This window comes from Trachypithecus francoisi, unplaced genomic scaffold, assembly GCF_009764315.1.
Source record: "Trachypithecus francoisi isolate TF-2019V2 unplaced genomic scaffold, Tfra_2.0 Lachesis_group3, whole genome shotgun sequence".
In the NCBI taxonomy this organism is placed as follows: Eukaryota; Metazoa; Chordata; class Mammalia; order Primates; family Cercopithecidae; genus Trachypithecus; species Trachypithecus francoisi.
The window spans coordinates 106,592,442-106,619,226 of NW_022681468.1; the positions used below are offsets into that span (position 1 = coordinate 106,592,442).

At 39.2% G+C, this 26,785-nt stretch overlaps 1 protein-coding gene across 3 annotated transcripts in view; it reads left to right on the forward strand.

The window, feature by feature from the left end:
- Positions 1-26,785, forward strand: part of EFL1 (elongation factor like GTPase 1) — a 156,626-nt gene that overhangs the window by 19,483 nt on the left and 110,358 nt on the right. For all 3 annotated transcript variants that reach the window (XR_004431857.1, XM_033189201.1, XM_033189202.1), the window contains exons 5-11: positions 311-444; positions 1,156-1,293; positions 3,175-3,389; positions 11,881-12,004; positions 20,219-20,295; positions 21,012-21,148; positions 21,753-21,875. Coding sequence is in view for 2 of the 3 variants with exons in the window: in XM_033189201.1 (XP_033045092.1) it covers positions 311-444; positions 1,156-1,293; positions 3,175-3,389; positions 11,881-12,004; positions 20,219-20,295; positions 21,012-21,148; positions 21,753-21,875 (948 nt within the window). In the remaining variant the exon portion in view is untranslated. The remainder of the gene's footprint in view (positions 1-310; positions 445-1,155; positions 1,294-3,174; positions 3,390-11,880; positions 12,005-20,218; positions 20,296-21,011; positions 21,149-21,752; positions 21,876-26,785) is intronic.

Genomic DNA, 26,785 nt, shown 5'->3' on the forward strand with positions numbered 1-26,785 from the left:
ATTGTAAGGATTCAATAATATGTGATTAGCACATTAAAAGTGAGTATCCTAGTGGCTGGCTCCCATTAAGCTCTTAAGTGGTAACTATTAGAATAATGAAGTCCTTTAACATTTCACATAGATGCTATTTGGAATCAGTAGTCCCATCAGTGGGAAAAGTTGGAATGGTATCTCTAGATTGAGCTTTCAACTCCTTTAGCTTTGTTCAGTTTTTTCTTAGAAGCTTTCAGCTTTCTTATTCTAGAATGCCTGAGGAAGAACATTGTATACCTGGAGAACTGAAAATGTGTGTTTACGAACTGTATTTTAGGTAATGAGGAGTACCTGATTAATCTGATAGACTCTCCAGGACACGTGGACTTTTCCTCAGAAGTATCAACTGCTGTTCGCGTTTGTGATGGATGCATCATTGTGGTAGATGCTGTGGAAGGAGTCTGTCCACAGGTAAGGGATTGTGATGAGAAAATACTTAAATGGTTAAGGGTGAGGAAAGAGGAGGAACTGACTGACTTTAGGCTTTTCACTGACAATCAGAACGTTGGTTTTATATTTCACATTTGGTAACGTTCCAGTCTGTGATGGAGTTAAATCACCAGAGTTCTGAAGGAATCTTAGAGATTCCTTTAATTTAACATACTTTGTTTTTGTTTTTGTTTGTTTTGAAACAGAGTCTTGCTCTGTCACCCAGGCTTTAGCATGGTGGCACGATCTCGGCTTACTGCAACCTCCACCTCCTGGGTTCAAGTGATTCTTATGCCTCAGCCTCCACAGTAACTGGGATTACAGGCATGTGCCACCACACCTGGCTAATTTCTGTACTTTTACTAGAGGCGGGATTTCGCCATGTTGGCCAGGCTAGTCTTGGACTCCTGGCCTCAAGCGATCCACCTGCCTCAGCCTCCCAGAGTGCTGAGATACAGGTGTGAGCCACCATGCCCGGCCTTATTTATCCTTCGTAACTGTCAGTTGTGTAAAGGCAATGATGATTTCTTGTCTGTAATTCTTTGCTACTGTGCTGTATACATAGTTTGTGAATGCCTATTGAATACCTTTGTCTGACTGGCATTGTCTAGAGTGGTTATTAATCAGTATTTTCTAATGTGCTTTACTTAATTCAAATAATGAGTTTTATATTTTTCTTTCTGTTTTTATCAGACACAGGCAGTTCTGCGACAAGCTTGGCTTGAAAACATCCGTCCAGTTTTAGTGATTAATAAGATAGATCGCTTGATAGTGGAACTGAAATTCACCCCACAAGAGGCCTATTCTCACCTCAAGAATATTTTAGAACAGGTATTTTAATTTTTAGTATTTAAAAAATTTAGTCTCAAAGAAGAGTTATAAGGAAGTTACTAAGCTGGGTATGAGCCATTGCTACAGAAAAGTGAACTTTTCCACTTCATATTCATACATGTTGGTGTTATTCTACAACAGTGGCTACAGAATAAGCATGTTCTCAGTCCCTTCCATCTTTTGGAATCACCCATCATATAAAGCTTGGACAATAGGCTCTCTTGTTTAAAAATGTATCTGGGTTCCAAAGTGAAGGAATATTAGGATTTTATTACCTGTCTATAGTATTTTATTACCTGTCATTAGAGGAAATTTTACCCAAGCATTCATTCGTTTATTTATTCAGCAAATATTTCATAGATATGTGTTGAATAACTGAGTTATCGAATGTCCATTGTGCATTAGGGATTGTGAATATAAGATGGACAGGTCAGAATCCCTATTTTCAAGGAGCTCACAGTATAATAGGGGAGACAAAGAGATACTTGGAGAACAATGAGATAAGACCTGGGTATGATATGACAGCATAGATAAGGGCCATCTAACCCAGTCTGGGTCAAGAGGGAAGAATGAGTTAGAAGTCGTACAGTGGAAACCTTGAGATGGAAGTAAAGTAGGTGTTTGCCAGGTAGACAGGAAAAGGACATTCAAAAGAGAAGGAATATGATGGGCAAAGTCATAAAGGCAAGAAAAAGCACAGTACAGTGTTTCATTTAAGGATTAGAAATTGTTTTATAGCTGAAGAATTAGATTATGTTAAACAGTGACAAGAGATGGGAAAAAGGATATAGGATTTAGATGTTGGTGAACCTTGTATGCCATGCATAAGAGTTTGAAATTTTTTCCTCAACATAGTGGAAAGCATTGATGAGGGCAGCTTGAGTATATTTATTTGCTAAAGGCAGGAAACAATAAAAGTAGAACAGTGAAAAAGAATGAGGGATGGATATCATTCCCTGTAGAAATAGGAAGAGGTAGGCCGGGCTCGGTGGCTCATCCCTGTAATCCCAGCACTTTCGGAGGCCGAGGCGGGTGGATCAGGAGATCAGGAGATTAAGACCGTCCTGTCTAACAAGGTGAAACCCCATCTCTACTAAAATTACAAAAAATTAGCCGGGCGTGGTGGCAGGCGTGTGTAGTCCCAGGTACTCGGGAGGCTGAGGCAGGAGAATGGTGTGAACCCGGAGGCAGAGCGTGCAGTGAGCCAAGATCACACCACTCCACTCCAGCCTGGGCAACAGGGCGAGACTCTGCCTCAGAAAAAAAAAAAATGAAATAGGAACAGGTAAAATAACTCCTGCCCTGCATTGGCAGGAGAAAGGTCAATGGTATTTGTAGACATAAGTGAGCTTGTAGATTGAAATGTGGGGCACTTAAAGGAAATCTGAGTAATAGGTTCCATTTTCTTTCTGAGGTAGGACATAAGATTACTGCCTATTTGGGAGTGCAAGTAGTTGAGGATTAGGAGTTGGGAAGAGGGCCTGAAGAGGGTAGTGAACATTTCAGACAACCGATGTGAGAAATGGCAAGGCAGTGGACTAAGGTTACAAACTAGGATTGTGGGGTTGGAAATCATGAGTACTTTGTGATAGTAGGCCTCAGTACTGAAAAACAAATTAAGGGTATGACATTAACATTTACATTAAACTAATAATCACAAAATGACCTTCCAAAAGCCTTAGAATTTAGTTATGCTGAGTTTAGGAAGAATGGATACATGTAAGTTATTCACTGATTGTAAATGCCACCTCCATTCGTGTGTGCTTAATGAGCCCAAACTGACTGATGATTCTAGCCCTAACACAGGTTAAACAGTGTTTATCCTTCCGTGAGTGTTCTAAGCATCTGAATGACACTCTGCCATTTCACCATCTCTCCTAGATTAATGCACTCACAGGAACTCTTTTTACTTCTAAAGTCCTAGAAGAAAGAGCAGAGAGAGAGACTGAATCCCAAGTGAATCCACATTCTGAACAAGGAGAGCAAGTATATGACTGGAGCACTGGCTTGGAGGACACAGATGATTCTCAGCTTTACTTCTCTCCAGAACAGGGAAATGTGGTGTTTACCAGTGCAATAGATGGGTGGGGCTTTGGGTAAGTCTGTTTGAATCTGATTAAATCTCTTTGTGGATTTTATATGCCATTGGTTTTTTTAGTGAAACTTTTTATTTTGAGATAATTATAGATTCACCTACAGTTGTAAGAGATAATACACAGAGTTCTCTGGTGCCCTTTACCCGGTAACTGCCTCCTATCCATAATAACATCTTGTAGAACTGTAGTACAATAACCTCAACCAGGACTTTGCCATTTGCCATCAATATACAGAACATTTCTATCACCACGAGGCTCCTTCACGTTGCCCTTATATTGCCACAGCTACTTTCTTCCCTCCCTCAAACCCTTTCTAATCCTTGACAACCATTTATCTTATCTCCAAATTTCTCGTTTCATGGGTGTTATAGAAATGGAACCAAAAAATATATGATTTTTTTTGGATTGACTTTTTTCACTTAGCATGATTCTCTAGAGACTTATCCAAGTTATTGCATGCATTAATACTGTAGTTGGTTCCTTTCTGTTGCTTAGTAGTATTCCATGGTGTGGATGTACCCCAGTATAACTATTCACCCATTAAAGGACATCTGTTTTTTTTTCCTTTTTGGGCTATTATGAGTAAAGCTGCTATAAACATTCATGTGTAGGTTTTTTTTTTTTTTTTTTTTTTTTTTTGAATCAGCAACGCAGTTTTATTTAAGGCAGAATTAGGGAAAGGCTATGCCCCTCCACTCCCCATCCTCCTACCACTCAGTCCTAGCCCAAGTCAGGCACTAGAACCTGCTGAAAAGGCTGATGAGGGGCTGATGGGAGTGGGGCAGGGTTCATGGACCTTTACCTCAGAGCAGCTTCCCCTCAGCTGTACCCACACCCCCAGGATTTGGGGGCCTCTAGATCTCATCTAAGGGAAACACAGCTTTTCTGGTCCTCAGATGGAGAGCTGGGAGAAGGTACCAGTATTTACCCTTCCATAAAGACTTTGGAGGTCTTTAGGAGGATACCCCTCAGGAGGGCTAGGAAAGGAATGACAAATATAGAGGATAGAAGGTCCCATGGCCTGGTTGTGCCCTCACACGGGGTATGGGTTGTCCAGGACTGCCACTCCCGCTGCCACACCACCATCTGCATGCTCGATGGCTTTGGTTCGAAGTAGGTGCCCCACGTGCTTGTTCATCACGAGTGTCTTTTCCTGCCTGACATAGACCCCAAAGATGCCCAGCTCTGAAATGCACTGGACCACCTGGGCAGGGCTGCCAGGCCGTAGCAGGCAATTCTCAAAAGGCTCAGGTTCGATCTTCTCCATGAGGATGTAGGAGGCCCTCTCCTCACTGTTCTTCAGCTGTTTCAGGGCCTGTACCATTTCCTCCCCATATAGGTTGTTACCTCCACCCTCTCTCTGGGGCTTTAGCACGAACCGGCTAGGAGCAGCAAGGGCCTTGGCGATGGCCTGGTCCCCTTCTTCACCCATGTGTAGGTTTTTGTGTGAACATAAGTTTCATTTCTCTGGAATAAATGCCTATGAGTACATTTGCTGAGTCATATGGTACTTGTATGTTTAGTTTTTAAAGAAGCTATCAAACTGTTTCCAGAGGGACTGTACCATTTTATATTCTCACCAGCAATGAATGCATGCGTCAGTGATCCATTTTCTCCAAATGTTCACGTTTGGTGTTGTCACTGTTTTTGTTTTAGCAGTTCTGTTGGGTGTGTACTAATATGCTATTGTGGTTTTAATTTGCGTTTTCGTAATAGCTGGTTACCTTGAACATCTTTTCATGTGCTGATTTGTCATCTGTAGGTCCTCTTGAGTGAAATGTCTTTTCTCATCCTTTCCCATTTTCTTATTGTGTTTTTTTCGTACTCCTGAATTTTAAGAGTTTTTTCTATTCTAAACAGTAGTCCTTTGTCTTATATGTGTTTTGCAAATATTTTCTCCCAGTCTATAGTTTGACTTCATATCCTCTAATGGTGTTTTTCAAAGTGAGCAAAGGTTTTTTTTGTTTTTTTGTTTGTTTTGTTTTTTGAGACAGTCTTGCCCTGTTGCCCAAGTTGGAATGTAGTGATGCAATCTTGACTCACTGCAACCTCCGCCTTCCAGGTGCAAGTGATTCTCCTGCCTCAACCTCCTGAGTAGCTGGGACTACAGGTGCGCACCACCACTCCCAACTAATTTTTGTGTTTCTTTTCGTAGAGACGAGGTTTCACTATGTTGGCCAAGCTGGTCACGAACTCCTGACCTCAGGTGATCCACCTCGGCCTCCCAAAGTGCTGGGATTACAGGCGTGAGCCACCGCTCCCAGCCATCAAAGTGAGCAAAGTTTTTAAGTTGACCAAAGTGTCCTTTATCATTTTTTCTTTTTATGGATCTTGATTTTAGAGTCAAGTTGAAGAACTCTTTGCCTAGCTCTAGATCCTAAAGATTGTCTCTCATTTTTTTCTAAAAGTTTTAGTTTTACTTTTTACATTTAAGTCTGTGACCCATTTTGAGTTAATTTTTGTATAAAGTGTGAGGCTTGGGTTGAGGTTTTCTTTTGTGGGAGAAGAGGGCCTTTGAATTTCCATTTACTCTAGAACCCTTTGTTGAAAAGGTTATCTCTTCTCTGTTGAATTGCTTTTGTGCCTTTGTCAAAATCAGTTGGGCATACTTGTGTGGGTCTGTTTCTGAGTGTTTTGTTCTGTTCCTTTAATCTATGTGTCTGTCTTTCCAACAGTACCACATAATTTTGATTAGTGTAGCTACATTAATAAGTCTTGAAATCAGGTAGATTATTTCTGTCCACATTATTTTTATTTTTCAAAATTACTTTTGCTGTTCAAGGCCTTTGCCTTTCCATGTAAATTTTATAGTAATCTTACCTATATCTGCAAAAACATCTTGCTAGGATTTGGATGGAAATTGCTTGGTAAACCTGTTTATTTGGGGAGAATTTTGACATCTTTGCTGTGTTGAATCTTTTCTATTCCGTGCCTCACACTATGCCTCTCCATTTATTTAACATTTTAAAAAATTATTTTATGATCATTTTATAGTTTTCAGCATACAAGTGCTGTACATGTTAAGTTAGATTTACACTTGATTTTTTATTTTTCTGAATGATTATAAGTGATATTTTTAGTTTTGGTGTTCACACATCTAGTATATAGAAATACAATTAATTTTTATATGTTGATCTTGTATACTGTCACCTTGCTGAACTCACTTGAAGTTCTTTGTAGATATTTTGGAATTTGCTGCGAGACAATCATGTCTGCAAATAGGAATTGTTGTATTTTTTTTTTCTTTTCTATCTCCATGCTATTTTCTCTTTTGCTGATTGCATTAGCTAGAATTTCCAGCACTATTTGACTGACAGTGATGAGAGTGGATATCTTTGCCTTGTTCTCGATCTAGGAGGAAAGCATTAAGTCTTTCACCATTAGAAATAATGTTAGGGCTGCAGGCTGTTTTTAGATGTCCTTTATCAAGTTGAGGAAGTCCCCTAATATTTTTCTGAATGTCATTATTATGAATATGTCCAGTTTTGTCACATACCTTTTCTGTATTGATTAATATATTTGTATGAGTTTTCTTCTTTAGCTTGTTAATATGGTAGATTACATTGATTGATGTTTTTGAATATTGAGCCAGTCTTGCATTTCTTTACAGATTTTATATACAATTGATTTTTAACTTTATTCTTGAGTAAATTCAAATGTGTACCACAAATGGATCCCACTTTATTCCTTAGCTCAGTTTATTTCCTGTCAGTTTTTTTATCTTCTTAAAGTTATTTATACATAGATGAACAAATATATTTATATCAACTTTTATACCAACAGTAGCAAAAGTTGGTCTAGCTTTAATGAAGATGTACATGTGCTAAATATTGAGTTAGTCACTTTATTTAAATTATTTTACCAAATTCTGACAGCACTCCTTTGAAATTGATATTACTATTTATTATCTAAGTCTCAAGAACATTGAGTAAATTTTGTTCAACATCACTCGACTAATAAGAGGCAGGCTGATATTAAGATTAATGTCTGCCTGACTCTGAATTCTGTCTTTTTTTTGACATGGTTCTTCTCTGGTGTCTGCCCTATGAGGTATAAGGATCCTTATTTCTTCTTATTGCCTCTCCTGGATTTGTACATGCTGAGGCCGTGTTAACAGTGACATTAGATTTCAGAATGGAGTAGGTAATTGATCACGTTTTTTTTTTTTTTTTTTGAGACGGAGTCTCGCTCTGTCACCCAGGCTGGAGTGCAGTGGCCGGATCTCAGCTCACTGCAAGCTCCGCCTCCCGGGTTCACGCCATTCTCCTGCCTCAGCCTCCCGAGTAGCTGGGACTACAAGCGCCCGCCACCTCGCCCGGCTAGTTTTTTGTATTTTTTAGTAGAGACGGGGTTTCACGGTGTTAGCCAGGATGGTCTCGATCTCCTGACCTCGTGATCCACCCGTCTCGGCCTCCCAAAGTGCTGGGATTACAGGCTTGAGCCACCGCGCCCGGCCTTGATCACTTTTTTTAACTATAGCAATTTCTGACTTGTGGAATCAAAAAATCCAAATGTAGTTAAAAGATTATTACTTTGAGAAAAATGTCTGTGGTTTGGATAAGTAATACTGGGACCATAACGACCTTTACTTTAGTTGTGGGCTTGATATTGCATGTAATTTGTGGGAATCATAGAACTAAAACTGATGCACTAGGAGAAAACAGAGTCTCTTCATGAAACATGTATCAGTATGATTTAGGATTGGAAAGAAAGAAAGGATCAGGAGCTGACTAGAATGCAAGGCTTGGAGTAGCTTAACAAATCTCTGGCTTCATTTTTTAAAATATAGTTTCCTTTTTACAGGAACTTGTTCTCCAGTTTCCCTTTGACCAGATTTTGTCTTGGGCAGTGTAATATAATATCGTAATTTTCTGTTTATAATAAATGATAGATACCTTAGTCCATTTGATGCCCGAAAGGTCATACCAGACTTAAATAAATTGAGGTGATGCATATATGATAAAAATAGAAATTGTGAACCTGCTGAGAATTTGCACTTTTCATATATGGTTGATGGGTTGTCATTATCACCTTTCTAGGCCTCATTTTACTTATCTGAAAAAACAGGAATATTGGGCTAAGATGATTTCAAGGCTTTCTTCAGATTCATTCACAGTGATTCATTCAGTTGTGTAATAGGGTCAGACCTGTTGATTTCCTGATTTGTGAGCATTCTGCTAGTAAACCACAAGATGGAAGGCTTGTCCCTTTCTTACAGTGATTTTCATAAGTAATTTAATGTTTTATGCTAATTTTAGTCAATCACACAAATTGGGGGAAGTTTATTGTGGAAGGAAAAGGAATGGGGAGAAAGTTGAATGGATAGAATAAAGGTAATTTACAGAACCCTGACTTCTGACATTTTTAGATACTGTCAGCCAATAAATGAATGTTCCCCTGTATTAGACACGGTCAGATTTAGAGATCGGCTAGTGTCTGTTCTCAACAAGTTGATATGTGAATTTATGGGAAAGTAATAGTGGAAAATAAAAGCACCAGAGACTTTTTCCTTCCCATTTTCCTCTAAAATGTCAGTGAATAGACCAAGTTGACAGCTGCATGTGTCACAAAAGTGGTAAATGAGCACATTTCAGAATTTGCAGGATGGTTCTATAAACTCTCTGCAGTGGGAAAGGATTAAGAAGTGTGACTAGAGGCTGAACCCAGGTCTTCTGACTAAATCTGTCCTGTTAATTGATGTTAATCTGGGAGAGTCTGCTCTGAAAAGCAGAAACACATTGACTTGGATGAGTAGCAGCAAGAATCTAAGTTCTTGCTTTAAATACATAGAACTGAGTCCCCAAACTTATAGCATAAGGACAGGAGAGAAGAGACAATGAAAAGCCCTTTGTAATAGATTTACTTGTCTTTGTGTAACCGTGTCTTAGAATTCTGTAGTTAACAGTAATCCACTTCGTAGCTTGGAGGGCAAAGGGTGTGTGGTTCAGTAATTTCATACTTGACTGAGTTGTCATTCATGAAGACAGGCAACGAATAGATCAGTAGTCTTGGAATATAAATCGGTCTGCAGGTCTCTTAGACTCTTGTTTGCAGTTACTCTGTAGAGGAAAGGAATTAAAATAGAATTCAAGAATGGAGAAGTGCTAGAAATTGTCAGTGTTTAAAAATTGTAACTGTTTAATGACAAAAATAAATAAAAGCACTAGCAGTAATGGGGAATGGGTTGGTGTTAAGCAAATTTTGTGGTAACTATGGAATGAAAAAGAATGAAAAGGATAAGAAACAAGAGTTTGAAAGATTTATGTACCCATGTGTGTACACATGTGTGAATATTTTATGTGGTGGACTGGAAGAGCCTAGCAAATGGGCAAATGTCTTACTATAATTTATGATTTTGATAGGGGTTTTAGAGTGTTTATTTATAAAAATCTTTAAGTTTAACACTTTCAGAATTAAGAGCAGGATATTTATCTGACATCATTATAAAAGATAAAAGAATGTATAATACGGTCTGGGTAACACAACTCAACATTTTTTTTAAAAATCCTGGAAGAATACAAACCACACTGGAAATCTAACTGATCAAAACAGTTGTACCAATAAATGATTGCCCCAATAAATGTATCAAATCCCCTATTAAGGAGATATTTTTTAGAAAGGAAATTTTATTAAAAAAATTAATCCAGAAGTTTACTACGTAAAAGAGATAAACATAAAGCGTAATGGACAGAGGCTAAATACCAAAGCTTTAGATCAGATTATGTCAACCAAATGTGAATGAAGAGAGAGAGATTTGGCAATATTAACAATAAGATAGGATTTATGGTAAATGAATTATGGCATAAGGATCATTTTTGCATAGATAATTGACACATTTACTAGTGAAGAAATTAGCTATCAATTATCAGAACAACAAAGTACATGAGACAAAAATAGAACTATAAGTAGAACTCTGCAGGCACATGGTTTAGGGGAGATTTTCACAGGTTAAGTAGACAGGGACATGAACCATATGAATAGAATAATTAAAGTCAGAATGTAAGTGTCAGTTAAAGATATACAAAAATTGGTTCTATATCAGGTGAAAAAAAAATTCAAATTTAAAAGAAAGAAAATGTCACAGGTTTCATGTGTTCATCACTCAGTCATTAGCTCCAGTTTTAACCATCTAAGAAGAGACCGAAGTTGCCAATGTGGAGAGCAAAGCTTCAGCTGTATTTATTGAGGCCCCAGGGAGCATCACTGCTAAAGAATAGGGCTCCCTTCTACAGTTAGGTTGGAGAATGCCTGGGAAGTCAGCCCACAGTGGTTGCCTCCTATTGTTTACTTCCATGTGTTGACCTTGGACCTGCCTGTAGGTCCTGAATTGGTTTTGCAAATCTGCATGGCAGGTTGCAGCCTGTCTAGCAAAACTGGGTGTTGATAAATGAAAAGCCGCAGAGATAGGGGTATCCTGACTTAACATCTGGAAATAAGGCTCTGTGCACCATTCTGGGTGTGCAGAAACACAGGAAGCCAGGAGGAGGCCTGACTCTTATTAGCGATCCACTGGTTAGGCAACAAGGCAGAGCCTGCTTTCTTTTTGAGGCATAGGAACTCTACCAGTGGTTGTCAGCCTTTCACATTGTGTTCATTTGTGGAGGAGTGATTAAAGAGTCACCTGTGAACAAAGATAGTTTTATTTCTTCTTTTCTAATCAGTATACTTTTAATTTCCTTTTCTTGTGTGATTGCATTATGTTGGGCTTTCAGTATGGTGTGGAAAAGAACTGGGGATATCCTTTTCTTGTGTTTTTTGTTTGTTCGTTTGTTTTTTTTCCTGAGCAGGCATCTTTTAAGATGCTGGTACGTTGAAAATTCTAATCTCAAACCTTAGATTAAATTAGGTTGTTCTCTAAAGAAAAGGCGTTTCTTAGGTCCTTTATCCAGACAACGCAGATGCTATATGTAGCACCCTTAGTTGCTGTTGACTGTCCTCTTGTGATGGGAGGCCATGGTGGTAACTGGTTTTTCTGCGGGCTGATGAGAGTTAAGTCAGTGTGTGTATGTTTATCATTAATCTAGGATAATAAAAACCTTGTTTTGGCGGGTTGTGGCTCAAGAGTTTCTTTCATTTGTGAGCAACTGTCACAGCAGTGAGTAGCTGAAATAAAATTTTATGGCTGGCATAGTTGTGACGGGCAGCTGGAGCTTGCATTTTCTTGGCTTTGGCCCTAGTTTTATCTTGTTTTACACGTGTAAAATTAAGAAACAAAGCTGTAGCATGTATTACAATTCATATTAATGTAGACCTGAACGTGGGCTTTGGAGCCAGACTGCTTGGATTTAAAGCCCCACCTCACTTCTTCCCTGCGTAATATCTCTGTGCTTCATTACCCTTTTCTGTAAAATGGGGAAATTTTGTAGGATAGTGGATTAAGTTTAGTAATACATGTGTAAAGAAGTTTGAACAGTACCTGTCACAGAAATGTTCAAATGTTACCTATGCTAATCGTTGTTATTAGTAACGTGAACATTTGGTCTTCTTTCAGAATTGAGCACTTCGCCAGAATCTACAGTCAAAAAATTGGCATCAAAAAGGAAGTTCTTATGAAAACCTTGTGGGGAGATTACTATATAAATATGAAGGCTAAAAAGATCATGAAGGGTGATCAGGTAATGTGGTGTATATCCCTTTTGACTGTTGGTCATGTTCTTGCCCTATGAAAATCTATCGTGTAATATCTGAAATAAATGTAATTCAGCTTTAATTTATGCAGCTGAGTTCATGAGGGATTTTTTACTGTGTATAATTGGGAAAGGCTTACAACTCTCATATATAGGTATTGTTCATATAGAGTTCTTAGTTCTTTTAAGTGTAGTGAGCAAAGAACTGCTTTTTCTTTTCTTTCTATTCTTTTCTTTTTTTTTAGAAGACCAAAAATCTTAGATCTTGGGCACCTGAAGACACACATTTTGTGCCATGCATTTGTTTGTCTCTGTCACCATAAAGAGATGTCTCTTATAGACATCCCTGTATGGTTCACACTGTCCTAGTCTCAGTTGAAGCCTTATCTCACTGCATGCTGGTCATAGTGCAGTGTAGATCGGGAGAGGTGGATGCTCCCAGAAACCCCTTCTTCTATAGATAGAGGTGGTGTAGGAATGCTGTCATATACCCTCAAAGGATACTTTTCTTGGAGCTTTATTTATTTATTTATTTTTATTATACTTTAAGTTCTAGGGTACATGTGCACAATGTGCTGGTTTGTTACATATGTATACATGTGCCATGTTTGTATGTTGCACCCATTAACGTGTCATTTACATTAGGTATATCTCCTAATGCTATCCCTCCCCCCTCCCCCCTCCCCCCAATAGGACCCGGTGTCTGATGCTCCCCTTCCTGTGTCAAAGTGATCTCATTGTTCAATTCCCACCTATGAGTGCGAACATGCAGTATTTGGTTTTCTGTTCTTGCGATAGTTTGCTGAGAATGATGGTTTCCAGCTGCATCCATGTCCTTACAAAGGACACGAACTCATCCTTTTTTATGGCTGCATAGTATTCCATGGTGTGTATGTGCCACATTTTCTTAATCCAGTCTGTCACTGATGGACATTTGGGTTGATTCCAAGTCTTTGCTATTGTGAATAGTGCCACAGTAAACATACGTGTGCATGTGTCTTTATAGCACCATGACTTATAATCCTTTGGATATATCCCCAGTAATGGGATGGCTGGATCGAATGGTATTTCTTGTTCTAGATCCTTGAGGAATCGCCACACTGTTTTCTACAATGGTTGAACTAGTTTACAGTTCCACCAACAGTGTAAAAGTGTTCCTGTTTCTCCACATCCTCTCCAGCACCTGTTGTTTCCTGATTTTTTAATGATCGCCATTCTAACTGGTGTGAGATGGTATCTCATTGTGGTTTTGATTTGCATTTCTCTGATGGCCAGTGATGATGAGCATTTTTTCATGTGTCTGTTGGCTGTATGAACGTCTTTTTTGAGAAGTGTCTGTTCATATCCTTTGCCCACTTTTTGATGGGGTTGTTTGTTTTTTTCTTGTAAATTTGATTGAGTTCTTTATAGGTTCTGGGTATTAGCCCTTTGTCAGATGAGTAGGTTGCAAGAATTTTCTCCCATTCTGTAGGTTGCCTGTTCACTCTGATGGTAGTTTCTTTTGCTGTGCAGAAGCTCTTTGGTTTAATTAGATCCCATTTGTCAATTTTGGCTTTTGTTGCTGTTGCTTTTGGTGTTTTAGACATGAAGTCCTTGTCCATGCCTATGTCCTGAATGGTATTACCTAGGTTTTCTTCCAGGGTTTCATGGTTTTAAGTCTAACATTTAAGTCTCTAATCCATCTTGAATTAATCTTCGTATAAGGAGTAAGGAAAGGATCCAGTTTCAGCTTTCTACTTATGGCTAGCCAATTTTCCCAGCACCATTTATTAAATAGGGAATCCTTTCCCCATTTCTTGTTTCTCTCAGGTTTGTCAAAGATCAGATGGCTGTAGATGTGTGGTATTATTTCTGAGGACTCTGTTCTGTTCCATTGGTCTATATCTCTGTTGTGGTACCAGTACCATGCTGTTTTGGTTACTGTAGCCTTGTAGTATAGTTTGAAGTCAGGTAGCGTGACACCTCCAGCTTTGTTCTTTTGACTTAGGATTGTCTTGGCAATGCGGGCTCTTTTTTGGTTCCATATGAACTTTAAAGCAGTGTTTTCCAATTCTGTGAAGAAACTCATTGGCAGCTTGATGGGGATGGCATTGAATCTATAAATAACCTTGGGCAGTATGGCCATTTTCATGATATTGATTCTTCCTATCCATGAGCATGGTATGTTCTTCCATTTGTTTGTGTCCTCTTTGATTTCACTGAGCAGTGGTTTGTAGTTCTCCTTGAAGAGGTCCTTTACATCTCTTGTAAGTTGGATTCCTAGGTATTTTATTCTCTTTGAAGCTATTGGGAGTGGGAGTTCATTCCTGATTTGGCTCTCTGTTTGTCTGTTACTGGTGTATAAGAATGCTTGTGATTTTTGCACATTGATTTTGTATCCTGAGACTTTGCTGAAGTTGCTTATCAGCTTAAGGAGATTTTGGGCTGAGACAATGGGGTTTTCTAAATATACAATCATGTCATCTGCAAACAGGGACAATTTGACTTCTTGTTTTCCTAATGGAATACCTTGATTTCTTTCTCTTGCCTGATTGCCCTAGCTAGAACTTCCAACACTATGTTGAATAGGAGTGGTGAGAGAGGGCATCCCTGTCTTGTGCCAGTTTTCAAAGGGAATTTTTCCAGTTTTTGCCCATTCAGTATGATATTAGCTGTGGGTTTGTCATAAATAGCTCTTATTATTTTGAGGTACGTTCCATCAATACCAAATTTATTGAGCGTTTTTAGCATGAAGGGCTGTTGAATTTTGTCAAAAGCCTTTTCTGCATCTATTGAGATAATCATGTGGTTCTTGTCTTTGGTTCTGTTTATATGCTGGATTACGTTTATTGATTTGCGAATGTTGAACCAGCCTTGCATCCCAGGGATGAAGCCCACTTGATCATGGTGGATAAGCTTTTGATGTGCTGCTGAATCCGGTTTGCCAGTATTTTATTGAGGATTTTTGCATAGATGTTCATCAGGGATATTGGTCTAAAATTCTCTTTTTTTGTTGTGTCTCTGCCAGGCTTTGGTATCAGGATGATGTTGGCCTCATAAAATGAGTTAGGGAGGATTCCCTCTTTTTCTATTGATTGGAATAGTTTCAGAAGGAATGGTACCAGCTCTCCTCCTTGTCCTCTGGTAGAATTCAGCTGTGAATCCATCTGGTCCTGGACTTTTTTTGGTGGGTAGGCTATTAATTGTTGCCTCGATTTCAGAGCCTGCTATTGGTCTCTTCAGGGATTCAACTTCTTCCTGGTTTAGTCTTGGGAGAGTGTAAGTGTCCAGGAAATTATCCATTTCTTCTAGGTTTTCTAGTTGATTTGCGTAGAGGTGTTTATAGTATTCTCTGATGGTAGTTTGTATTTCTGTGGGGTCCGTGGTGATATCCCCTTTATCATTTTTTATTGTGTCTATTTGATTCTTCTCTCTTTTCTTCTTTATTAGTCTTGCTAGCGGTCTCTCAATTTTGTTGATCTTTTCAAGAAACCAACTCCTGGATTCGTTGATTTTTTGGAGGGTTTTTTGTGTCTCTATCTCCTTCAGTTCTGCTCTGATCTTAGTTATTTCTTGCCTTCTGCTAGCTTTTGAATGTGTTTGCTCTTGCTTCTCTAGTTCTTTTAATTGTGATGTTAGAGTGTCAATTTTAGATAATTCCTGCTTTCTTGTGGGCATTTAGTGCTATAATTTCCCTGTACACACTGCTTTAAATGTGTCCAGAGATTCTGGTATGTTGTATCTTTGTTCTCATTGGTTGCAAAGAACATCTTTATTTCTGCCTTCATTTCATTATGTACCCAGTAGTCATTCAGGAGCAGGTTGTTCAGTTTCCATGTAGTTGAGCAGTTTTGATTGAGTTTCTCAGTCCTGAGTTCTAGTTTAATTGCACTGTGGTCTGAGAGACACTTTGTTATAATTTCTGTTCTTGTACATTTGCTGAGGAGTGCTTTACTTCCAACTATGTGGTCAATTTTGGAATAAGTGCGATGTGGTGCTGAGAAGAATGTGTATTCTGTTGATTTGGAGTGGAGAGTTCTGTAGATGTCTATTAGGTCCGCTTGGTGCAGAGTTGAGTTCAATTCCTGGATATCTTTGTTAACTTTCTGTCTCGTTGATCTGTCTAATGTTGACAGTGGGGTGTTAAAGTCTCCCATTATTATTGTATGGGAGTCTAAGTCTCTTTGTAAGTCTCTAAGGACTTGCTTTATGAATGTGGGTGCTCTTGTATTGGGTGCATATATATTTAGGATAGTTAGCTCTTCCTGATGAATTGATCCCTTTACCATTATGTAATGGCCTTCTTTGTCTCTTTTGATCTTTGATGGTTTAAAGTCTGTTTTATCAGAGACTAGGATTACAACCCCTGCTTTTTTTTTTTTTTTTGTTCTCCATTTGCTTGGTAGATCTTCCTCCATCCCTTTATTTTCAGCCTATGTGTGTCTCTGCATGTGAGATGGGTCTCCTGAATACAGCAAACTGATGGGTCTTGACTCTTTATCCAGTTTGCCAGTCTGTGTCTTTTAATTGGATCATTTAGTCCATTTACACTTAAGGTTAATATTGTTATGTGTGAACTTGATCCTGTCATTATGATATTAACTAGTTATTTTGCTCGCTAGTTGATGAAGTTTCTTCCTAGCATCTATGGACTTTACATTTTGATGTGTTTTTGCAATGGCTGGTAGCTGTTGTTCCTTTCCGTGTTTAGTGCTTCCTTCAGGATCTCTTGTAGGGCATGCCTAGTGGTGACAAAATCTCTAAGCATTTGCTTGTCTGTAAAGGATTTTATTTCTCCTTCACTTATGAAACTTAGTATGACTGGATACGAAATTCTGGGTTGAAAATTCTTTTCTTTAAGAATGTTGAATGTTGGCCCCCACTCTCTTCTGGCTTGTAGAGTTTCTGCTGAGAGATCTGCTGTTAGTCTGATGGGCTTCCCTTTGTGTGTAACCCGACCTTTCTCTCTGGCTGCCCTTAACATTTTTTCCTTCATTTCAACTTTGGTGAATCTGACAATTATGTGTCTTGGAGTTGCTCTTCTCGAGGAGTGTCTTTGTGGCGTTCTCTGTATTTCCTGAATTTGGATGTTGGCCTGCCTTACTAGGTTGGGGAAGTTCTCCTGCATGATATCCTGCAGAGTGTTTTCCAACTTGGTTCCATTTTCCCCATCACTTTCAGGCACACCAGTCTGACGTAGATTTGGTCTTTTCACATAATCCCATACTTCTCGGAGGCTTTGTTCATTTCTTTTTACTCTTTTTCCTCCACATTTCTCTTCTCGCTTCATGTCATTCATTTGATCTTCAATCACTGATACTCTTTCTTCCAGTTGATCGAGTGGGTTACTGAAGCTTGTGCATTTGTCACGTATTTCTCGTGTTATGGTTTTCATCTCTATCAGTTCTTTTAAGGTCTTCTCTGCCTTGATTATTCTAGTTATCCATTTATCCATTCTTTTTCAAGGTTTTTAGTTTCTTTGCACTGGTTACGTAGTTCCTCCTTTAGATCTGAGAATTTTGATCGACTGAGGCCTTCTTCTCTCAACTCGTCAAAGTCATTCTCCATCCAGCTTTGTTCCATTGCTGGCAATGAGCTGCGTTCCTTTGGAGGGGGAGATGTGCTCTGATTTTTTGAATTTCCAGTTTTTCTGCCCTGCTTTTTCCCCATCTTTGTGGTTTTATCTGCCTTTGGTCTTTGATGATGGTGATGTACTGATGGGGTTTTGGTGTGGGTGTCCTTTCTGTTTGTTAGTTTTCCTTCTAACAGTCAGGACCCTCAGCTGTACGTCTGTTGGAATTTGCTCGAGGTTCACTCTAGACCCAGTTTGCCTGGGTATCAGCAACGGAGGCTGCAGAAGATAGAATATTGCTGTACAGCGAGTGTTGCTGACTGATTCTTGCTCTGGAAGCTTCGTCTCAGGGGTGTACCCCATCATGTGAGGTGTGAGGTGTGGGTCTGCACCTAGTGGGGGATGTCTCCCAGTTAGGCTACTCAGGGGTCAGGGACCCACTTGAGCAGGCAGTCTGTCCTTTCTCAGATCTCAACCTCCATGCTGGGAGATCCACTGCTCTCTTCAAAGCAATCAGACAGGGGCATTTACCTCTGCAGAGGTTTCTGTTGATTTTTGTTGAGCTATGCCCTGTCCCCAGAGGAGGAGTCTACAGAGACAGGCCAGCCTCTTTGAGCTGGTGTGGGCTCCACCAATTCGAGCTCCCCAGTGGCTTTGTTTACCCACTTAAGCCTCAGCAATGGCGGGCGCCCCTCCCCCAGCCTTGCAGCCGCCTTGCAGTTAGATCTCAGACTGCTGTGCTAGCAATGAGGGAGGCTCTGTGGGCATGGGACCCTCCAGGCCAGGTGTGGGATATAATCTCCTGTTGTGTCCTTTCCTAAGACGCTTGTTAGAGCACAGTATTAGGTTGGGAGTTACCCGATTTTCCAGGTGTTGTGTGTCTCAGTTTTCCTTGGCTAGGAAAAGGGATTCCCTTCCCCCTTGCACTGCCCAGGTGAGGCAATGCCTGGCCCTGCTTCAGCTCTCCTGGTTGGGCTGCACCAGCTGACCAGCACTGATTGTCTGGCACTCCTCAGTGAGATGAACCCGGTACCTCAGTTGAAAATGCAGAAATCGGCCGAGACGGGCGAATCACGAGGTCAGGAGATCGAGACCATCCTGGCTAACATGGTGAAACCCCGTCTCTACTAAAAGATACAAAAAACTAGCCGGGCGTGGTGGCGGGCACCTGTAGTCCCAGCTACTCGGGAGGCTGAGGCAGGAGAATGGCGTAAACCTGGGAGGCAGAGCTTGCAGTGAGCTGAGATCCGGCCACTGCACTCCAGCCCGGGCAACAGAGCGAGACTCCGTCTCAAAAAAAAAAAAAAAAAAAAAAAAAAGAAAATGCAGAAATCACCAGTCTTCTGTGTCACTCATGCTGGTAACTGGAGACTGGAACTGTTCCTATTCGGCCATCTTGGGCGCACCCCCTCGGAGCTTTATTTTTTAATGTAAAAACCAGGATTTCATAAAATTATTCTCATTGAAAATCATATACATTGTTTTTTGGAAAGTACTCACAAGTATAAAGCCACAGCAAACCAAAAAATCGAAGCCAGCACTGCTAGTAGATGATTCTAATTTTTTTCATTCTCTTTACATGGATATATACATTCCTCAGTTGAGATTATGCTGTTTATACAATGTAGCTGCCTTTTTGCTTTTGTCATATCATGAACATCTTCCCTTGCCATTAAAAGCTTTTTTATAAACAGTATATTTTAAAGGCAGTAAATATAGCTAAGTGGGAAAGAGCATGCCTTTAGAGTTGACTCTGTGTTTGAATTTTGGCTCCACCACTTATTGGCTCTATGACTTTTATCTCAGTTATTTCATCTGTAAAATTGAGATAATATCACTTATCTGATAGGATAGTTATGATGATTATATGAAATAATTCAGTAAACCCCCTGTTATTTTATTTTGTGAGAGCATTTTCATTTATGTAATCATTCTCCTAAGATTGGAAATAGTTTTTTTTTTTTCAAATGCTTTGATATTGTAAGTAGAGTTATGATAGACATCTTTGGACATAAGTTTTATGTCTTCATGGTGAGTTTTTTAAAACTGAGCATTCTAAGCCAATGACTTTTCTTTTCTTAATACTGTTGCCAGTAGTTCTTCAGAAAGGAGGTATGAATTTGTTAATATATCCCACCTCATGTATATGGGAGAGTATACACCTCAAGGTGCTCTTGCTAGTAACTTTTTGCATAGTTTGGTGAGAAAAATGATGGGGTTTTTTGGGTTTTCAAAATTTTCCTACCCTTGTGAAATTTTAGAAATATGTTTAAGACTGTTTTGTGTTTCTTCTAACGTAATTTTAGACTGAAGTCCATGGAAAGCGCCTGCATGTGCAGAGTGAAGTTTTAGCTGTTGGCTTGGGTGCTGTGTGTATTTGTTTGATGGCAGCCATGGTAATATGACCCACGAATGGTCATGTCACTTGTAAAGTCTATGATTCCCAGAGGAAAGAACAGTGGATTATTATTAATTATGGTTTTTGGCTGTTTAGTACATTCTTATAACTACTTTCATCTACTTTATTTTTGAATAAATATTTTCAAGTAGAAATGAAACATATTGATAATAAAAGCATGTCAAGAAGGAATATATAAATGCCTATTAAATGTTCAGGAACTTAATTTAAGCCCATATATTCTTTTGTACAGGCCAAAGGAAAGAAACCTTTATTTGTACAGTTGATCCTGGAAAATATATGGAGTTTGTATGATGCTGTCTTGAAAAAGTAAGACTCTTATGACATTGTTTACCTTTAGGCATCTTTAGGCAGTATAATTTGTCTCACTTTCCAGTTTGATGAGTCATACTTCAGAAAGCTGAGATGGACTGAGAAAGTGAACAGAGCTTCTACAGATGAGTTGATTACAGGGCTTGGAAGCAATTTAAAGAAGTCTATGTAACCCAGCTAAAGGGTGATGTTGAAGGGACAGGATAGCAATATTTTATAGAGTGTTGAGGTGAAGAGATAAAAGGATAGAAAGAAACATTGGGTCTTTTTTAATGCAAACCCAGATTTAAAAAATAGTTATTAAAGTAGAAAAGGTGTTTGATAGCTAGGATCATTAATGGGGAAGTGGGGAAATAACTTTTCTGATATAAGTTTGCTATAGTAAATTTACTTTCTGAGTTATTCCTGAGGTGGAATAATGACTTATTAGTACTTATTTGTAAGACTGCTTTACCACTTGATATAGTCTGCTTGAGGAGATTGGGGAGAAGTACTTCCTGGGAAGTCTTAAAGAAGGATTCACTTCAAAGTGTAAGAGTAGAAGTTGAGGAGGCTTTTTCTGTGGCAGGATTTCCTTCAATCATTTTTAGCTTTTTTTGAAAAAGTAACACATTAGGATAAAAATATGCCAAATAATGTTGGGTTCCTTTTCCCCACTGCCTGTTTTTATGTGCATATGACATTTCCGCCCTCCAATCTTGTGTTTACTATAGGGACAAAGACAAAATTGATAAAATAGTGACTTCTTTAGGATTAAAAATTGGAGCCCGGGAGGCACGACATTCAGACCCTAAAGTTCAGATCAACGCCATTTGTAGTCAGTGGCTACCCATATCACATGCTGTTCTTGGTATCCTTTATTCTAATGGTTTTTAATGGAATAGTTTTGATAAAGCAAGAAAAAACAATGCGTTATGGCAACCAGGAAATTCTCTGGAAATAACATTCAATCCAAAATAAGTCTTCTCTCCTTATTTGGTGTTCTACCATGAAACTGTATTAAATACTTTAATAATTAATACGCTAATACTAATTTATGTTAACATTACTAATAGTGAACTTCTTTAAGAAGACAATTCTTTTTGTGTTTATTTAGTAAACTGTAAGAATAAAAATGTTTACACTAAGATTTAAATAAGATGTTTGTGTTAGATAACTGTTTCATTTCAAGGTCACCGATAGCCAACCTGCTAAGCTCTGTTCTCATTTGTTCCATGAGTCTCAGTGTTAAAGTATCTGTCATGAGGATCCTTTCTGAGCTTTTAGGAGTTTGTGAACTCCCTGAAATTGTGTGCATGTTTTGAGATGTGATGCATAAAGCAGTGTTGCCATATAGCACAGGCATTTTCTCTATGGACAGACTTTGTTACCTCAATATTTAGAGCATACAGTGAATATTCACCTTGGTGGGAGGCACTGGCTCAAGGTTTTGAGTCCTTAACAACAGACTTCAGCGATGGTATGTCAGAAACTTCCTAGTCCCCTTGATATTACAGCCGAGAGAGTGGAGAGACTGATGTGCACGGGATCACAAACCTTTGACTCTCTTCCACCAGAAACTCAAGCACTGAAAGCAGGTAAGGAAAGATGGACCTGTTGCAATATACCATGTCATTGACTGTCCTCCATCCAGGCTGCTCTAGACCAGTTTGCTGAATGCTAGGCTAGTTTGCTAAATGGCCAATTTGCCAAATGTCCACTTCCACAAATGAACAGTTTCACAGATGACCATTTCACCAGTTTTGCCTCCCACCCCCACCCCAAAGGTTTTCTTGTTACAGTCATTTTGCTCAGCCAGTAGGATGAGAGACCAGCGACTTCCTGTACGCATGCTCCTCATGAGAAAAGAAGCTCCCATTCTGGGCTTCGTAGGTTCCATGAAATTTGTCTCTATGTATTTTCTTTTCTCTAATTCTTTTCCTCCAGTTCTATTGCTTTTGTAACCCTGCCCCCAAACCACTACACTGTTGTTCTTGGCATCATTAAATCTAACGATGTTTTGGTTTGTTAAATCTAATGGCCAGTTTTCAGTCTTCATAGGACTAGATCTGTCACTAGCATTTGACACAGGTGATCACTCCCCCTCCTTGAAGCACTTTCTTCCCTTGACTTCTAGGCTTCCATTGCTTCCATTCCCTTGCTTCTGCTTTTCTTTGTGTCTCCCTGGCTGCTTATCCTTAATTATCTGTTTTTGTGATTCCTCCCCATCTCCCTGGCTTTTTAACTTTGGGGTGCCCCAAGTAAGGTTCAAGTCTTTGATCCTCATCTATTTTACCTGCAGTCCCTCTTCTGATAATCTCATCCAATCTCAAGACTTTAAATGACAACTACATACTCATAATTCCCACAATTGTGTATCTTCAGAGCATGTCTGTTTTCTGGACTCTGGACTGATAGCTGGAACTCCCTCTACACTGTGTTGTCTAAGAAGCATCTCAACTGAACATATCCCAAACTGGGCTTTTTATCTTATCCCCAAGTCTGCTCACCTAGTCATTTCCATCTCAATTAGGGGCACCTCAATCTTTTCATTTACTCAGTCCAAAAACCTTGGAGTCATCTATGGCCCTTGTATTTATCTCATGCTCCAACATCCAGTCCATCAGCAAATCCTGTTTGTTCTTCCTTTTAAATACAGAATTCAACTATTTCCCAATGTTTTCACTTCTGCCTCCCTGAGCCAAGAAACCACCATCTCTCACCTGGTTATTTTAATTGTTTAACAACTAGTATCCTGGCCGGGCCGGGCACAGTGGCCCACACCTGTAATCCCAGCACTTTGGGAGGCTGAGGCGGGTTGATCATGAGGCCAAGAGCTCGAGACCATCCTGGCCAATATGATGAAACCCCATCTCTACTAAAAATACAAAAATTAGCTGGGTGTGCTGGTACGTGCTTGTAGTCCCAGCTACTCAGGGGGCTGAGGCAGGAGAATCGCTTGAATCTGGGAGGGGGAGGTTGCAGTGCGCCGAGATCACGCCACTGCACTCCAGCCTGGGTGACAAGAGTGAGATTCCGACTCAAAAAAACAAACAAACAAACAGCAACAACAACAACAAAAAAAACAACTAGTATCCCTGCTTCTTGATTCCGGTTAGTGTTTTCTCAATATTGCAGATAAAACAGAGTGATCCTCTTAAGATATAAGTCAGGGCATGTCATTCTGTTCCTCATTCAAAGCTTCCACTGGCAAGACTTCTGATACATGTTTCATTCTTACTTCCTGTGGCTTTCTTTTTTCTTCTTTAAATTTTACTATTGAATTCTTTGTATACAAATTATTTTAATGTGAGGTGATGAGTTGTTTTAAAAAAATTCATTGATCAACGGTTTTTTACCTCCAATATGGGTTAAGGAAAATGTTCTTATGTTAATATGAAATTGTGTTAAAATTTGTGTATTTATAGATAACTGGCATTTTAATACTATTGAATCCTAATTTATTTCTAAGAATTTGTTAATATCATAATACAGTATTGTTGTCCATTTTATTTTCTAACTTGTTATTGTGGGGGATTGGAAAAGCTATTGATTTTTATATATCTTGTTAACAAGCTGCCTTGCTGATTGTTGGCCTTTGGTAACATTCCTCAATCCTACCTTTTCTGTACTTGACAGTGAAAAATATATTACTGCTTATAATAGGTGGTTAACCTCATTGCATAGGTTTAGCTTTCATATGAGATCCCTCACCCCGTCAAATTTGCTTGCTTTTCTTTCCTTATTTCTGCCAACTCTGTTTGACCTTCCTCTGCTATTCTTTCCTGGCAGTCTTACCCTTTTCTTTTTTATTTATTTATTTATTTTTATTTTATTTTATTTTTTATTATACTTTAAGTTCTAGGGTACATGTGCATAATGTGTAGGTTTGTTACATATGTATACTTGTGCCATGTTGGTGTGCTGCATCCATCAACTCGTCAGCACCCATCAATTCATCATTTATATCAGGTATAACTCCCATGCAATCCCTCCCCCCTCTCCCCTCCCCATGATAGGCCCCGGTGTGTGATGTTCCCCTTCCCGAGTCCAAGTGATCTCATTGTTCAGTTCCCACCTATGAGTGAGAACATGCGGTGTTTGGTTTTCTGTTCTTGTGATAGTTTGCTAAGAATGACGGTTTCCAGCTGCATCCATGTCCCTACAAAGACGCAAACTCATCCTTTTTTATGGCTGCATAGTACTCCATGGTGTATATGTGCCACATTTTCTTAATCCAATCTGTCACTGATGGACATTTGGGTTGATTCCAAATATTTGCTATTGTGAATAGTGCCGCAATAAACGTACGTGTGCATGTGTCTTTATAGCAGCATGATTTATAATCCTTTGGGTATATACCCAGTAGTGGGATGGCTGGGTCATATGGTACATCTAGTTCTAGATCCTTGAGGAATCGCCATACCGTTTTCCATAATGGTTGAACTACTTTACAATCTCACCAACATGTAAAAGTGTTCCTGTTTCTCCACATCCTCTCCAGCACCTGTTGTTTCCTGACTTTTTAATGATTGCCATTCTAACTGGTGTGAGATGGTATCTCATTGTGGTTTTGATTTGCGTTTCTCTGATGGCGAGTGATGATGAGCATTTTTTCATGTGTCTGTTGGCTGTATGAATGTCTTCTTTTGAGAAATGTCTGTTCATATCCTTTGCCCACTTTTTGATGGGGTTGTTTGTTTTTTTCTTGTATATTTGTTTGAGTTCTTTGTAGATTCTGGATATTAGCCCTTTGTCGGGTGAGTAGATTGCAAAAATTTTCTCCCATTCTGTAGGTTGCCTGTTCACTCTGATGGTAGTTTCTTTTGCTGTGCAGAAACTCTTTAGTTTAATCATATCCCATTTGTCAATTTTGGCTTTTGCTGCCATTGCTTTTGGTGTTTTAGACATGAAGTCCTTGCCCATGCCTATGTCCTGAATGGTATTACCTAGGTTTTCTTCTAGGGTTTTCATGGTATTACGTCTAACATTTAAGTCTCTAATCCAACTTGAATTAATCTTCGTATAAGGAGTAAGGAAAGGATCCAGTTTCAGCTTTCTACTTATGGCTAGCCAGTTGTCCCAGCACCATTTATTAAATAGGGAATCGTTTCCCCATTTCTTGTTTCTCTCAAGTTTGTCAAAGATCAGATGGCTGTAGATGTATGGTATTATTTCTGAGGACTCTGTTCTGTTCCATTGGTCTATATCTCTGTTGTGGTACCAGTACCATGCTGTTTTGGTTACTGTAGCCTTGTAGTATAGTTTGAAGTCAGGTAGCGTGACACCTCCAGCTTTGTTCTTTTGACTTAGGATTGTCTTGGCAATGCGGGCTCTTTTTTGGTTCCATATGAACTTTAAAGCAGTGTTTTCCAATTCTGTGAAGAAACTCATTGGTAGCTTGATGGGGATGGCATTGAATCTATAAATAACCTTGGGCAGTATGGCCATTTTCACGATATTGATTCTTCCTATCCATGAGCATGGTATGTTCTCCCATTTCTTTGTGTCCTCTTTGATTTCACTGAGCAGTGGTTTGTAGTTCTCCTTGAAGAGGTCCTTTACATCCCTTGTAAGTTGGATTCCTAGGTATTTTATTCTCTTTGAAGCTATTGGGAGTGGGAGTTCATTCCTGATTTGGCTCTCTGTTTGTCTGTTACTGGTGTATAAGAATGCTTGTGATTTTTGCACATTGATTTTGTATCCTGAGACTTTGCTGAAGTTGTTTATCAGCTTAAGGAGATTTTGGGCTGAGACAATGGGGTTTTCTAAATATACAATCATGTCATCTGCAAACAGGGACAATTTGACTTCTTCTTTTCCTAACTGAATACCCTTGATTTCTTTCTCTTGCCTGATTGCCCTAGCTAGAACTTCCAACACTATGTTGAATAGGAGTGGTGAGAGAGGGCATCCCTGTCTTGTGCCAGTTTTCAAAGGGAATTTTTCCAGTTTTTGCCCATTCAGTATGATATTAGCTGTGGGTTTGTCATAAATAGCTCTTATTATTTTGAGGTACGTTCCCTCAATACCAAATTTATTGAGCGTTTTTAGCATGAAGGGCTGTTGAATTTTGTCAAAAGCCTTTTCTGCATCTATTGAGATAATCATGTGGTTCTTGTCTTTGGTTCTGTTTATATGCTGGATTATGTTTACTGATTTGCATATGTTCAACCAGCCTTGCATCCCAGGGATGAAGCCCACTTGATCATGGTGGATAAGCTTTTTGATGTGCTGCTGAATCCGGTTTGCCAGTATTTTATTGAGGATTTTTGCATAGATGTTCATCAGGGATATTGGTCTAAAATTTTCTTTTTTTGTTGTATCTCTGCCAGGCTTTGGTATCAGGATGATGTTGGCCTCATAAAATGAGTTAGGGAAAATTCCCTCTTTTTCTGTTGATTGGAATAGTTTCAGAAAGAATGGTACCAACTCCTCCTTGTACCTCTGGTAGAATTCAGCTGTGAATCCATCTGGTCCTGGACTTTTTTTGGTTGGTAGGCTATTA